Genomic DNA, 13,493 nt, shown 5'->3' on the forward strand with positions numbered 1-13,493 from the left:
TTGCCACCGGCGCATGTTGGGCTATTGTCCTCAAATGACTCGAAACATGTGGGTAGAATATAAAACAGCGTACGCCATAGGAATGGAATCCAAGCTCGAGTTCAAGACTTGCTCTATCCCTCATGTCAGTGATCCTTCGCGACAGGTTCAAGGCCGATCCGGAGGCTTTCTGGATGACCGTCTCTAGCCTCCACGCTATGGCAAAAGACCCAGAGTGTAACCATCGTTTATCTGAGTATGCCTGGTACTCTATTTGGACGGCTATTCTGGTAGATCTAGCAGCGGGTATGCACGCGCGGGCACCGCAGCTTCACATCTTCTTTCCCGCTCCCCAGTTCTGTCTTTGGGCTCCGCGTACCCCGCGACCTGTTGTACCTCAACCTGCATTGGAGCATGATGAGGCATCAGCAAGTCAATCTCCTCCGCCGCCCGCTGTGCAAATAGACGGAATGGTCCCAGCCAATCCACCCTTCTCTCCATCTCCAGATGAAACGGCTTTGGAATCGATCTCTGCCAATGGGGACGAACACCATGACAACCCATCTTCGACGAGCACTCGCTCCACCGATGAGGCAGAGCCTCGGGAATTCCGTTTACCGGATATATCTTTGCTCGGAATGATTTCCACCTTCCGTCGGGGAAGAGCACGCATTGCTTTGCACGAACGTAACATCACGAAGTTCAGGATACCCATTATCCTGGAGATCAAGCCTGAGGTGGGGCCTGAGGTGGGGTTAGAGTTTGGGCTAGACCTCCGTAGGGCCCAGTCTGAAGTGGCTGACCAAGCCAAATACCTGTTTGCGGCATATGAGCAGAATGTGGTCATTGGTATAGCTGCTGTAGGTCTGGCCTTTCGCTATGCAATCTTCCGTTGCAAACGTGGCTCTCCATCTACCGCCTCCGAGCTACGAGATCCAGACTATATCGATAATCTGGACAATTCAGAAGAATGGTCCCCAAGGGAGACTTTTGGGAAGCGACATTTCTCTAGTATCTTTAAGGCGATCGTTCAGATTGCCTTCGAGGAGGTGCTGGATCTACCTTTTGTTGAGTAAGTGTTTTTCGTATATTCAACTCTCTGTATATGTTCTTGGATGCTGACATTCAGTATTCAGAAATCTCCCTGAACCCCGCGCGGGAGACTCAGACTCGGAAGATGCTCCTCTGTGCGTCACTTTGAGCCTGCTTATCTCACTTATCCTATTTCTGACTGCGGATTGTGCACTCTTAAGTGCATCGCGCACTCGCAGTAAGGCTCAGCATAAGGGTAGAAAGGGGAAAACCAGCATCATGAATGATAAAGTGCACGAGGCGGGGCCTTCTAAGACTCGAAAGTAATCTGCACCCTTTTCATTGTTTTGACTTGTACAATAGTATACCGTCCATGACAACGAATCTACCAACAGTTTTTCCCCCTAAGATCTCATGGTTTGAAGCACGAAGAAAGGGTGCAAGAGACACTGGGAGAACGTGAGAAGAGGCTACATCGAAGCGAGAGACTTGTCTACTTTCCTACCCTGATCATCTTCATCATCGGATGATTGTTCGTCAACTTTCAAGTCACAAGGGGCGATATATCTGCAGCTCAGAGATTCATGGCCCGGGGTAGGATACCGCTGGACTAAGAATATGTCCCTTCTCCCCAGGGCAAACGTCCTGGGGGCAATAGCGGGCGTGGAAGTTCTGGCATTGACGGAACTGAAGCGCTATCAAACGCTCAACCAAAAAAAAAAAAAAGAATATGTCCCTTGTGCGCCATTATAAGCCTACTGATATTTCTGATAGGCGGCGCTTCGCATCAAGTCCGTGTCCGCATCCTCTTCTTCATCTTCATCCCCGTCTTCGTCTTCTGAATCACTACCGTCCATCTCGTATATGAACGGCTCAGACTTGTCACAGCTTGAACACGAGTTCTGATACATTGGCGTATCCTGGATACTCTGACTTTGAAACTCCTCGTTTGCCCAGCGCTTGCCACGAACGAAGGTATGGGGTATGTCACCGGAACGAAGAGCCAGCCATTTCGGTTGCTCATTTGGCGGGCCCGGAATTCGACCTACCTTCTTGAATTCCGCAAGGCGCGCCTGGAAGTCGACATCGAGGTAAAGTGTGGTCCCGTAATTGCGGGGCAGGAGCCAAGCGAACATACATCTACGGTCTCCAACCCACACAGTATCAATCTTCATCGGCATATTCCAATCGCGAATAAGCTTGAGGCCATACTGCTTCATCAGCGTCATCCCATCTTCGTGAAGGCAATAATTTTTCTTCGGCCTCGGAAGGTTCGATCGTTCGGCGTCGAAGAAAAGCTTGGATTCATTCATTATGAAGCCCGGGCAGTATTGGACACCATACCCGTACAATCCGATTGCCATTCTGTATATGAACGTGGTCTGTAGTTTCCGAGCGGGCAGCGAACGATGTACTTACGTTCTCAGTGAAACTGGAAAAAGCTGGTCGTAGTAAATGGTCGCACTCGTCGATGGGCTACGAACAACCTAACTCAAGCTAAAGTACATATTTTAAACTCCGCAGTCCTGAGAACATGATAGGGCAGCATTTCTGTTCGAGACAGTTGGGACGCCTTCCATCACGTGATATCAAGGCACTTCGATTGAACTTCCAAGTTCGAACACTGTTCTTTACCATCACCACCACCCCGGCCCTCGACATCATGGAGGTAGAAGACGAGTGGAAATCAGGAGACATCTGCGCTCCCCCATTTTGCACAATCTTTCTCATAGCTGACTATGCTTTAGGTCCCTTGATTTCTTAGGACATCCTAATCGCCTCGGCTAGCCATTACTTGAATGGGTGGATGGTTCTATAACCTGAACTGAGTGTCTCAAGCAGCGAGCTTGACGACGTCGTAGCGTACTTTCAAAGGGGCCTATACACACGATGACCAGTGGCACCTCATGTGGGACGTGAAAATAATTTATGCAGGATGATAGGTATATATATGCGCTGCGTATCAAGATCAACTTCCTCGGTATGGCACCGCTGTTTTGGATGCCACCATCGAGATAATATATCTCACGGATGGAATGGCTCTCATGAAGATGGAAGAACCGGTAAGTTCTCCCTCTGAACCCCCAACATTCTCATTGACGTCGCTCTTCCAAGCAATTGAGAGTGCTGCCAGCGTCTTCAAGTTCTGCCGGCACGCATAGTGCTTCGCAAGCTAGCAACCGATACCACCATTCGGGTTCGATGGAAACACTCATTTCAACCTCGTATTCATTCGGACGTACACGGACATTCATAGTATGGACGGACTTCCAACCATGCCTAAATCACAATCGCATTCGCGAGTTGATCAGGTGCAAGAACATTGTACGCCGTGTTCTGATCATCTAATTTCTCGCTGTTCTTCAAGAAAACGCCCGCAAGAATGTCCAGATCGGCCGATAACTCTTTGCCTGCGGCCGCAATGATTGGGTCTTCGTTGTTTGAAGCCGTGCCAGCGTAGGTGACGATATTACCATCTTGTTCGACTTCCTTGGATAGCAGATATGGAACCTGTGCCATGAGGAGCCAGTCTTGTTTAGCCCCAAGAGGTAGGGCGGCCATCAAGTCGCTTTCTGTGTAACTTTCGAGTTGGGACAACAAAGTGGGGAGTGGGGAGAACAATGCCGATGGCTTGTTGGGTACGAACGTCTGGTAGTATTGCTGGAGATAGTTGACGGCAGTGTGCTGAGGCGCTGCGATGTGAATGCACATGGTGACCATGTCAATCAAGTCGTCGAGCGTGGAGATCGACTCTGGGAATTTCTTCATCCCAGCCCCCTTCTCAGATCGCATTTCATCGCACCAATCCTGAATTTGCGCGTCGGCAGCCACAGCGCTATTGTCCGGGTAATACTTCCCATCCCTGAGTACAGACGACACGAACTTCCTCAATGCCATCCACATGTCCTTGATATCCCTCGCATACGCGTAATTGTGGAATTTATCGTCATCAAGTCGGTCGAGTGGAAATCCGCGGGATTCGAGGTCTGTTGGGACATACAAGGCTTTCCAATCGAAGTTGGTGAACGCTTGTCCAACGAACTGCAAGATACGAGGCTCGCTGAACCCGGCGACTGGGACAACGACTTCGGGAACGAGGACACTGCGGGCTTGTGCGTTGAGGGACAAGGTGACGACCCAGTGGGGTTCCAGAAGCCGAAAAACGATGTGCGAATCGGGGAGCGTGCGTTGCACAGCTACGATCACCGCCTCTTCTACAAGATGTGTGTTGTTGAGATGGATGATCATCTCATGGAGTACCCAATCCGCAGAAAGGACACATGTTTTGGCATAGCGCCATGGCCAGTCGTTAGCCTGGTCTACGGATGCGTCGGATGGATCGACACGTTTGTTGAAAAGAGTGATAGAGGCGGTCATGCTGCCTTTGTAGTCGGGGATGATGGCCAATGGATGCAATTCTCCAGTTGGGGGGAGGTAGAACAGCGCGACCGCCGCGCAAGCATACCGCTTGACGCCGCCGTCCGAGCTGGCACATAGTTCTTCGTCGGGTTTTGCCCCCATCCTAGCCCTGAAGTCGCTGAAATCCTGAACGTAGAACGAGTTGGGAGGAGCAGATCTGAACAGGGAAATCACGTCACGTTTCCCTTGAGACGCTGCCTCCTCCGTGAACGCCTTCATCCACGTATCGCTGGCGAGGGTGATTGTCGTAGGATTTGTGCCGGTGAAGAATTGCTGGGCGAAGACGGCGTCGGTGTACCAATCATCCCTCAACCCAATGTTCGGTTCGTTATACATATTTTTTATCCCTCCCTGGTTCTTATGTCTCTCCGCGTTCCATTTGGTCAGCTTCTCCATTGTGTTCTGCTCGGGGCCCGGTGCGAGGCGATCGTTGGACTGAATTCCACTCAGAATCGACAGCGTTTGAGCAAGGCGCACTGGGCTGAAAATGACGTAGGAGGGGACGGCTACCGCTTCAGGGATGATAGCGAGATGCGGAGGGAATCCGCCCGAGCGGCTCCAAGTATATTTTTCCCTCTTCTCTTCGAGTGTAAACTTCTGGGGAACGGACGACTCGTAATCCAGGATGTCGAAGAGGAATGCAATCCTAGAGCGCGTAAATCAGTAAACATTCAACGGCGGGGACGTCACGTCGACCTACATTTGCCTGGCACGGTCGTAGCCTTCAACAGCTTGCTTCATGGCAGTACTGTAATCAGTCGGCTCGGGGTGTTGAACCATATACGGCAGATGCACATTCTTCAAAGCACTTCGGGAAAGAGACATGGTGGGAGCCATTGTGTTCGAGTTAACGTTGACGAGGTAAAGTTGAGGAGAACTTTGTTGTATCGAGGCTGACTGGGAGTCGCTTTATAGGGCGGTACGGCGTGACCACCGTCTCGACGAGCTGCGTGGATGCCTGTTTCTAGAAGAGTATACGTGGTGTGTGTATCCCCGGTAATCGCTAATGAAGTCGATTTCCCTCTAAGTTTCCAGCCGTTAATGCAACGTTCGTGCTTCTAACTTCTTGGAATCCATTATAGGTACGCAGACAACGGGTCAAGGAGGTGCCAGTGCACAGGTAGCATCCTTTTCAGCATTATTGAACCTTGGTGTTGACTGTGGTAGATAGTTGGAAATACTCACTACCGTGGACTGAATCATTGACGAGTGCCGCCAGGATTCGCTGTAAATGAAAGGATATTTCTAAATCTAGCTCGTGGATTGGATTTGACCAATACACGCAGAAGGTGACGCTACGTACTACACAACGTTCCTCTAGAATGGAAGATCGACATTGGGGAACGAGAGTATTGAGCTTCAGCTTGATTGAGAGGGACCTTGCGACAGGCGATAGTACAATGCCGGGTAGACGACCCATATGGGAGAGATCATGAGGGGTGAATTCGAACGAGCTTGAGGTTGACTCTTTGATCACGAAGCATCAACGAAATCTTGTTCACCTCCATATATGAGCTCCGTGGGTCAGGCGTGCGGCACATGGGACATATTTTTGACGACGGTGACTTGATAACAGACGTTCAATCGTAACATTGGGAAGACAATCGAGACGAACGTACGTGTCGTTCATCGAGGCTGTAAGACGTCGTGTTCGCGACGCACGATGATACCGGCGTCGGGATCCGAATAAGAGAAGCTTTCGAAGCAACAGCTTAGGCTGGAAGTTAAAAACCCAAATTGATTATACGCGAAGCCATCTAAATACAGACAATCGTAATACTCATAACAATGAACAACGCATCACGAACAATAGTAGCAGACCGGTACCTCTCTATCCATCATTTTCGATGAATAGTAAATTGAAGTACAAGGGATGAGGAGGAAAAAGGAGACGCGCCGAACTAGGGTTTGAACTCGAAGTTGATAGATAAGTAGAATGGAAGCGATGGTGTTCGTGACGGAGGTGATGGCGGGGATTGGGGGAGGAGATCGCAGTGGCGAAGAAAGGGCATGCGGCAGAAGGGATATCATGCGAGTGGTAAATGTCTGATGTTGTAGAAGATGGGACGATGAAAGAGGAAAGAAAAGGCAATTACTGCTTCTCTGGTTCGCTTCCATTAGAGCTAGCCTCATGCTTAGCATGGTGGTCGGGTTCCCGAGCACCACCAGTAGCTCCCACCTCCGCTTTTGGCGAGTGCCCAATCTCGCTTTCCAATCCCACATAGTCGTACGCAAACTCGCCCATCTCCGCGTCGTCGATCCCCAGTATCTCGGTCTCCTCGTCGACGCGAATGCGGAGATATGGAATGAAATGCATAATCCAGAGGATGATGGTGGTCATGCCGAAGGCGTACGCGAAACCGGCGACGGAGTCGGCGAGCTGGTAGCCGAGTTGAATATAGTGGTGGTCAATCCAACCACCTGGAATTTCGAGGCCGTCGAAGGCGGCAACGCTGGATTGGGCGAACAGGGCGGTAAGAAGATTGCCAACGATACCACCAACACCATGAGCGGCGAAGATCTAGGACCGAAGGTGAGCCACGAGACATGAAAGACGGTATTCAGAGACATACATCAAGGGCGTCATCGTAACCACAGATGTACTTGAGCTGGGTGGCGAAGTTACACAAGGTTCCACCCATGACACCAAAGAGAACCGCAGCAGCTAAAGGTATCGTGGTTAGTTACGCCCTGAATAATCAGTGTTGCATGAGTACTTACGAGCACCAACGAAACCTGATGCAGGCGTAATGGCAACGAGCCCAGAGATAGCTCCGGAGCAGAAACCAACCGCAGACCATTTCTTCTCAAGGCGGTAATCCTGAGATAATCAATTAATCAGCTATCAGCGCTTCAAAGATGAAACGAATAACCTACCCAGAACATCCAGGTCAATCCACCGACGCTAGCAGCCAAGTTGGTGACGATGCAGGCTTGGATAGCCTTCAAGGACGCAGCGAGAGCTGAACCGCCGTTGAAGCCGAACCAACCGAACCAGAGGAAAATTGTGCCAAGCACCACGTAGGTGGTGTTATGTGGCTTGTAAGCAAGACGCTCAGTGCCGTAACCGCGGCGCTTGCCAAGATAGATGGAGAGGGCGAGGGCGGCGGTACCCGAAGAGATGTGGACGGGAGTTCCTCCAGCGAAGTCGAGACCACCCAAAACGAGGGACCAACCATTGACGTTCCATGTCCAGCAAGCAATGGGATCATAGACAATGGTTGTCCATACGAAGACGAAGACAAGGAGAGGGCCGAGACGACCGCGTTCGGCGATGGCACCAACGGCAATCATGGGCCTATGCGCACGGATTTAACGAGGTAGGACGAAAGGGAGGGCAAGGAGGACGTACGTGATGCAAGCGAACATGCACTGGTAGATGCAGAACACAAGGGCAGGGAGCTTGTTAGAGCCCATGGAGGGCTGATCAAGGACGCCCTTGAGGCCAAAGTATTCTATCAAGGAAGTAAATGAGCCAGGAACGAACTAGGGCCTCGAAAAGGTAATTGTACATACTGAGATTGCCGATGTACGAACTTCCCGTCTCACTGAAGGCAAGCGAATAACCCCAGAAGAACCACTGGAAAATGGTCAAAAGGTGATGCGAGTAATGGAGGACGAGAACTGCTTACTTGGAAGGACACGACACCTATACACATCATACATAGCCAAATCATGGACAACGCGTTCTTCCTTCTAAGGAGGCCCGAGTAGAAGAACCCAAGGCCCGGGATCATGAGCCAGACAAGCGCCATGCATGTGAGGACCCATGCTATGTCGCCCGAGTTGTATACGGTGGTCTCGAACGTTTCAGGATCGGTATAAACATAGTTGCGTGCTGAGAGGAAGATGTAAAGTTAGCTTGAGGTGGGTGGGAGAGAGAAGCGCAATCGTCTGATGATCAACGCAATCCACTCACAGGCATCCTCTGTGACGTTAGGCATCTTGTGCGTCGGTCGAGCTCAAAGCCTGGGATAAAGCCGGGCGGCGGGCGTCGAGTTCGCTCGTTGTTGAGGAGGGAAATTCGTGGGGAAAGAAGACAGACCGAATTTGATGGCGCGCTATTCGTGGCTTCATATAGCCAGCCATTTTCCTTTCAAAATCTGGCCAAACCCGCTTATCGCGCTGGACGTAGTGCGATCAGGGGCGTTCACCGAGAGGATTGGTCAGCAACTCCCACGGCCTTATCGTCCAATCACTCTCCTCCATTTACCTTATCTCCTCCTGGTTCCACGGCTTAGGAACGATCGTCCACTCTACCAAGACTTTGTCAAATCTCCAACGGCCCTCCTAGTTTCCAATCATTGATCTAGAACACTGCGAGTGGCACAGCATGCACCCAGTACCGCGACCAAACCGCGACGACAAGGTATTGCAAAGCCATCCAGTCATTTGACGCTCTCGGGCTACGAGTGGGGGTAGGTTGGCTTCAAGAGAGCACCCGTCATCCGTCAACCCCCTTGATGCCTGATAACCCTGACCAAGTTGCTCGCTGGTTGTTGTTCGTCTGCTGAATTCCATCGTCGCATCCTGACAACCCCCAATGGTCCATGCTGGTCCAGTACAGGTCGATGTCCGACGTCCGACCGATTTAGGGTCTTAGGAGCTTTGTGGCCTGGAGTATCTTTCATTTCGATCCCTCAAGTTTTTTCGGGAAAGAGTGAAAGCTTTAACCCGGCCCCTCGATCATTAACACCGACTTCGTGTTAACGGATATACACATGCCATCTTCTCGACAGAGGGGCGTATTGCAAAGGTATCGGCAACTCGACAGTGATGAACGATATTGTTTCGTTCAATAACATCCTGATTTGATTTCGACCGTGAACGAGAAACTCGGAGGCGTCGAGGCTGGCCCTGGGCTGTAGATATAAGCTTGCATGGTTATCGATCCACTTTTTCGTGTACACGACTGTCGAACTAAAGCGAGCCCAAGCCCAATCCCTCCGTCAGGTGAATAGAAACGTTGAGATAACCGAATACAAGAACTCTCACCAAGAACCCCGATAGTGATCTGCATCTTCCAAAGATGCTCAGGCTCGGCGAGATATCCCTAGTTGGTGACGTCCCGAAACGCGGAACACTCAAAGGGCCCGAGGGTGCGGGGGTTCGCCCCCTGCAAATTCGGGCTTGTATCACCTCTCCAAGTCCATCATGAAGCATCTGTCGTGTGCACGTATTTGTCCGCAGAGGACTCTAATCTATCGGACTCTTCGGGGACGGTCAGAGTCACTCTGCTGCGCCGCGCGTAGATACCCGAGTACTTACATCAGACAGACGTGTATAGCATATGTACTTCGGCATCTGCCACAATTCCATTGTCCTAAGATGGGGCGTGAGGTCTGCTTGAAGTTAGAGAATGTAAAGAGAGCGAGGAACTAAGATGCGACCTACCACTTCCCTTTAGCTGGGTTCAGATGGCGTCGACCCTCCGGATAGCAGAGGTCCTAACTGATTCAACTGATCAGTGGTTCCATTTCATTGATCGAAAGCTTACTTATATGCCCCCGCCCAACGCCAGAAGGGGAAGAGCGCATCTAGTTCGCCATTGAATTAAGTCATCACTGAACCAGCATGAATACTGATTCACGCTGCTTCTAGCGGCACTCTGCCCGCATATATGCGTCTGTGTAGGCGTCGATGTCGACAATCAAACGATGCACACCGGTGGAAACAAGGTGACCAGTCAACAAGCCCTGCAGCGTCCAAAATGACACTCATCCTGCATCGTCCTTAGACAGCCTGGGACACTCCTCCTGCACCTTCCTGCACCAAAGTGTTTAGGCCTCAGGAACAAGGGGGCGCCCATTATGCGGCATCTCGATTGTAGATAAGAACCTCGCGGTCGTTCCTACGGCAGCATATCTATGTCAGTGCTGTAATCGGATATTCGGGGATAGATTGTGTACCTGCCCACGTCAAATACTGGTTATATAACGGAAGACAAGCAAATACATGGTCCCCTGGTCAAGCCGCCGTTCAGCGGTAAAATGCACAGCACTGGCGAAGACTATGCGGCATACTGAGAGCAATAGAATGTCAATTTTGGTGATAGTACAGGTAATGTTATATATCTTCATGAAATCCGTAGATCAGGATGGGGCTTGTGGGGGTGAAGAGGGAAGGACCATTAGTGCAGAGCGGCGCGACGCGCTATGTATTACGTATTTCACCGGATCACGTGAAAGGCATCCCCTGATCGGATTTGGAAACTTCTGAGAAGTGGAGTTTCTCTCAGTCTCCGGGCTAAGTTTCATTAGGCTCGAAAGTTGAAACCAGCGTTCTGGGAGTAAACCACGACTGCGTGGGGGGTGATACTTGGGTAGGATTACAGCTGACTCTACGGAATATCCCCGTTCCCCCGGCGCCCTCGTACGAAGCATTGCGTACTATCCTTAGGAGACTGGCTACGTGTCTAAAGTTTCATTCTGTGGCCGAATTTCTGTGTGCCTCCAAGTCCGTTTCGGAGTGCAAGGTGTGTCATCTTTTCACAGTACAATAAAATGCTGAAAAGGTCCCCTTTCGCGAAGGAACACGTATTGTTGTAACCGACTGCCCCGCTCGTTACCACTTCGCGCGTTCATATTTTACCAGCTGGTCTTGGGTAAGGAGACGTGTGGCATGCGCGCACCACGAAGGCGAGTCAAAAAAGGAGAATACCAGACAGTTTCTACACCGCCAGTGCCTTGAAAATACGAGCAGGATGGCAAACACTTTGGCGCCTATTTTCTCGTCGTACGCTCCTTAATCCGCTCTGCGAAGCCTCTCATTTCCATTCATCTACCTGACTGGGGAAGATCTTCGTGAAGTGGGCCCATTCTTGTTATATGTGAGCGTCCTCGCCCTTGTCCAAGGTGGCCGCTGGCTTCTCTCATTTGAGGCTGTCGATCAAGGTCGCCTACCTTAATATCAATCGGCCCTAATCAGATACATGGACCTCTATGGTGTCCTCAAGCCTGAAGTTCGACCTGGTGCTAGTTTACCATCATGGCTGAGTCCCCTTGAATCTCAGTCTTGATTGGTGATGATGACGACGATATTCGTGGCCGCTCATATCGTATCGATTTGCGCTTGGTTAGCCTGACGACGTCTGTGGACGCCACCAGAATGTATCATGCAGCAAATACATCTCACGAATGACCCTCAAGACGACATGGACGATATCGCATGTACTCCTGTCAAGTCGGCGTTCTCATCTTGTGCTTATGGATAAACGGCTGTGCTCGTTCCACTTCCTAATTAAATGGCATCCCGAATTCTAAACGAAGACTTGCAGCGCTTTCACGGTCATCAATTCTCTCAGCCTCGCATCCGTCGATCCTCTGACATACGGTGGGTTGTTTATTCGGCATTTCATTCTCGCCTGTCGCAAAATACTTCCTCCGTGACTACGTTAAGTCGCCATACTAAGCCTGGAGCCGATGTTCGACATGGGCCCGTCCATGACTACGGGCTTCTAATGCTTCATCGGAACAAAACATAGTCAAGTCCAATCTTACTACGGTGACACTTGCAGTGGGAATACTCGCACTGCCTTAGTGTCCTTTCTGCGCACCGGTGTGGAGCACGAAGGATCATCAACATCCGGGAAACAGGAGACTGGATGATTACACGCGATGATATCTTCCGACTGTCGGTGTTATACAAGCCCGTGCATTGTCCTTGAACTCACACATCCTAGTACGGTGGCCTCTCCAACGTTGCCCTCAAGAACGCTGCTGAAATGTACGTCAACTCAGGCCCCTCCACGCGCGGAAAAGTAGTCCTGACTAAATAATTTGCTGGACGTTAGGGCTGCGTTCCTCTTTGACATTGTTGATTATGAATCTTCCATCCTACAGCAGTTCTCCCCCCAAGAAAAGAAGGAGAAGGACAGCTGGGACCACTCTGATGCAATGGGCCGCTATGTCCTCATTCCCGAAGTCATTGCCCCGATAGCTGGGTTCAGCGCCTCTCAGATTCTCAGACTCATCCGTAACTCTTTGACTGGAAGGTTTGTACGTCCTGAATCACCTCGAATCCCGAGGATTCCCTCTTGACCAGCTCAACGACGAAAAGTTCCACAACTACGCGTATGCAAGAGACATCAAAGACATATGGATGACGCTCAGGAAATTTGTATCCTCTGCCCTGGGCCATAAATATGCGGACGACGAGGCCGTGGCCGCGGATGGGTATATCCAGAACTGGTGTGATCAAATGCGGTCTGAGTCGGGAGTTGGGATGTGGAAGTTCCCCCAGTCGATCTCCACGATGGACGACTTGGTAGATATAGTCGCCATGTGCATTCACATCGCCGCGCCCCAGCACACGGCCGTCAACTTCCTCCAGCAATACTACCAGACGTTCGTACCCAACAAGCCATCGGCATTGTTCTCCCCGCTCCTAACGTCGCTTTCCCACCTTGAGAGTTACACGGAAAGCGACCTGATGGCTGTCCTACCTCTCAAAGCCAAGCGACAGTGGCTCCTCATGGCACAAATCTCGTATCTGTTGTCTCAGCGAGTCCAACAAGACGGGAATATCGTCACCAATGCTGCTAGGGCGTCAAAAGACAAAGACCTAATCATCGCGGCTGCCGGCAAAGGGCTATCGGCCGATCTGAAGAAACTCGCGAATGTATTTTTAGAAAACAGCAAAGGGTTGGATGACCAAAACACGGCGTACAACGTTCTTGCGCCCGAACACCTTGCGAATCCAATTGTGATTTAGGCCAGATCAAATGTGTTTTCATGTACACTAAAATGTCAAAGAGGCCTGAATCTGTTCTCTCCAGAATAGGACGGGTGAGGTAAGGCGAATTTGCATCAGTAACGTTGTGGCGAGTCCCTGGTTGTTCTCACAACACGGCCTCGGGAAAACCTTTGGCGATTGGTGACGTGGGTGATGCATTGATGGGCGCTGGTACTATCTGAATCCTGATGGTAGTGCCCCCGCCAGAGGACTCGGGAGGGCCTGGCCGTTTAATATTGTCACTCAAAGTTCAGACCCACGATCCGGCCTACCTCATCCCCATATGATAGGAGGATATGTTGTGTCTGCGTAGGAGTTCGCACCATTCA

The 13,493-nt window shown here is 50.8% G+C and overlaps 5 protein-coding genes across 5 annotated transcripts; 2 read left to right on the top strand and 3 right to left on the bottom strand.

The window, feature by feature from the left end:
• Nucleotides 1-122: 122 nt before the first annotated feature.
• On the top strand, nucleotides 123-1,338 carry PC9H_005933 (uncharacterized protein; the record flags this gene model as incomplete). Its single annotated transcript, XM_036775490.1, has 4 exons — nucleotides 123-285; nucleotides 487-1,051; nucleotides 1,116-1,166; nucleotides 1,251-1,338. The coding sequence occupies 4 exons, from the start codon at nucleotides 123-125 to the stop codon at nucleotides 1,336-1,338; spliced, it is 867 nt and encodes a 288-aa protein (XP_036631509.1).
• Nucleotides 1,339-1,766: 428 nt separating this feature from the next.
• On the bottom strand, nucleotides 1,767-2,375 carry PC9H_005934 (uncharacterized protein; the record flags this gene model as incomplete). The annotated part of the gene is made up of 1 exon (XM_036775491.1): nucleotides 1,767-2,375. The coding sequence occupies one exon, from the start codon at nucleotides 2,373-2,375 to the stop codon at nucleotides 1,767-1,769; it is 609 nt and encodes a 202-aa protein (XP_036631510.1).
• Nucleotides 2,376-3,291: 916 nt separating this feature from the next.
• Nucleotides 3,292-5,268, bottom strand: PC9H_005935 (uncharacterized protein; the record flags this gene model as incomplete). Its single annotated transcript, XM_036775492.1, has 2 exons — nucleotides 3,292-5,077; nucleotides 5,132-5,268. 2 exons carry the CDS (start codon nucleotides 5,266-5,268, stop codon nucleotides 3,292-3,294), a joined length of 1,923 nt encoding a protein of 640 aa, XP_036631511.1.
• A 1,255-nt stretch (nucleotides 5,269-6,523) lies between these two features.
• PC9H_005936 (uncharacterized protein) lies at nucleotides 6,524-8,375 on the bottom strand (the record flags this gene model as incomplete). The annotated part of the gene is made up of 8 exons (XM_036775493.1): nucleotides 6,524-6,952; nucleotides 7,005-7,096; nucleotides 7,153-7,252; nucleotides 7,309-7,729; nucleotides 7,784-7,886; nucleotides 7,948-8,011; nucleotides 8,064-8,269; nucleotides 8,351-8,375. 8 exons carry the CDS (start codon nucleotides 8,373-8,375, stop codon nucleotides 6,524-6,526), a joined length of 1,440 nt encoding a protein of 479 aa, XP_036631512.1.
• Nucleotides 8,376-12,034: 3,659 nt separating this feature from the next.
• Nucleotides 12,035-13,143, top strand: PC9H_005937 (uncharacterized protein; the record flags this gene model as incomplete). The annotated part of the gene is made up of 4 exons (XM_036775494.1): nucleotides 12,035-12,082; nucleotides 12,113-12,156; nucleotides 12,224-12,428; nucleotides 12,475-13,143. 4 exons carry the CDS (start codon nucleotides 12,035-12,037, stop codon nucleotides 13,141-13,143), a joined length of 966 nt encoding a protein of 321 aa, XP_036631513.1.
• Between the last annotated feature and the right edge of the window lie 350 nt (nucleotides 13,144-13,493).

This window comes from Pleurotus ostreatus, assembly GCF_014466165.1.
Source record: "Pleurotus ostreatus strain PC9 chromosome Unknown scaffold_4, whole genome shotgun sequence".
NCBI lineage: Eukaryota > Fungi > Basidiomycota > Agaricomycetes > Agaricales > Pleurotaceae > Pleurotus > Pleurotus ostreatus.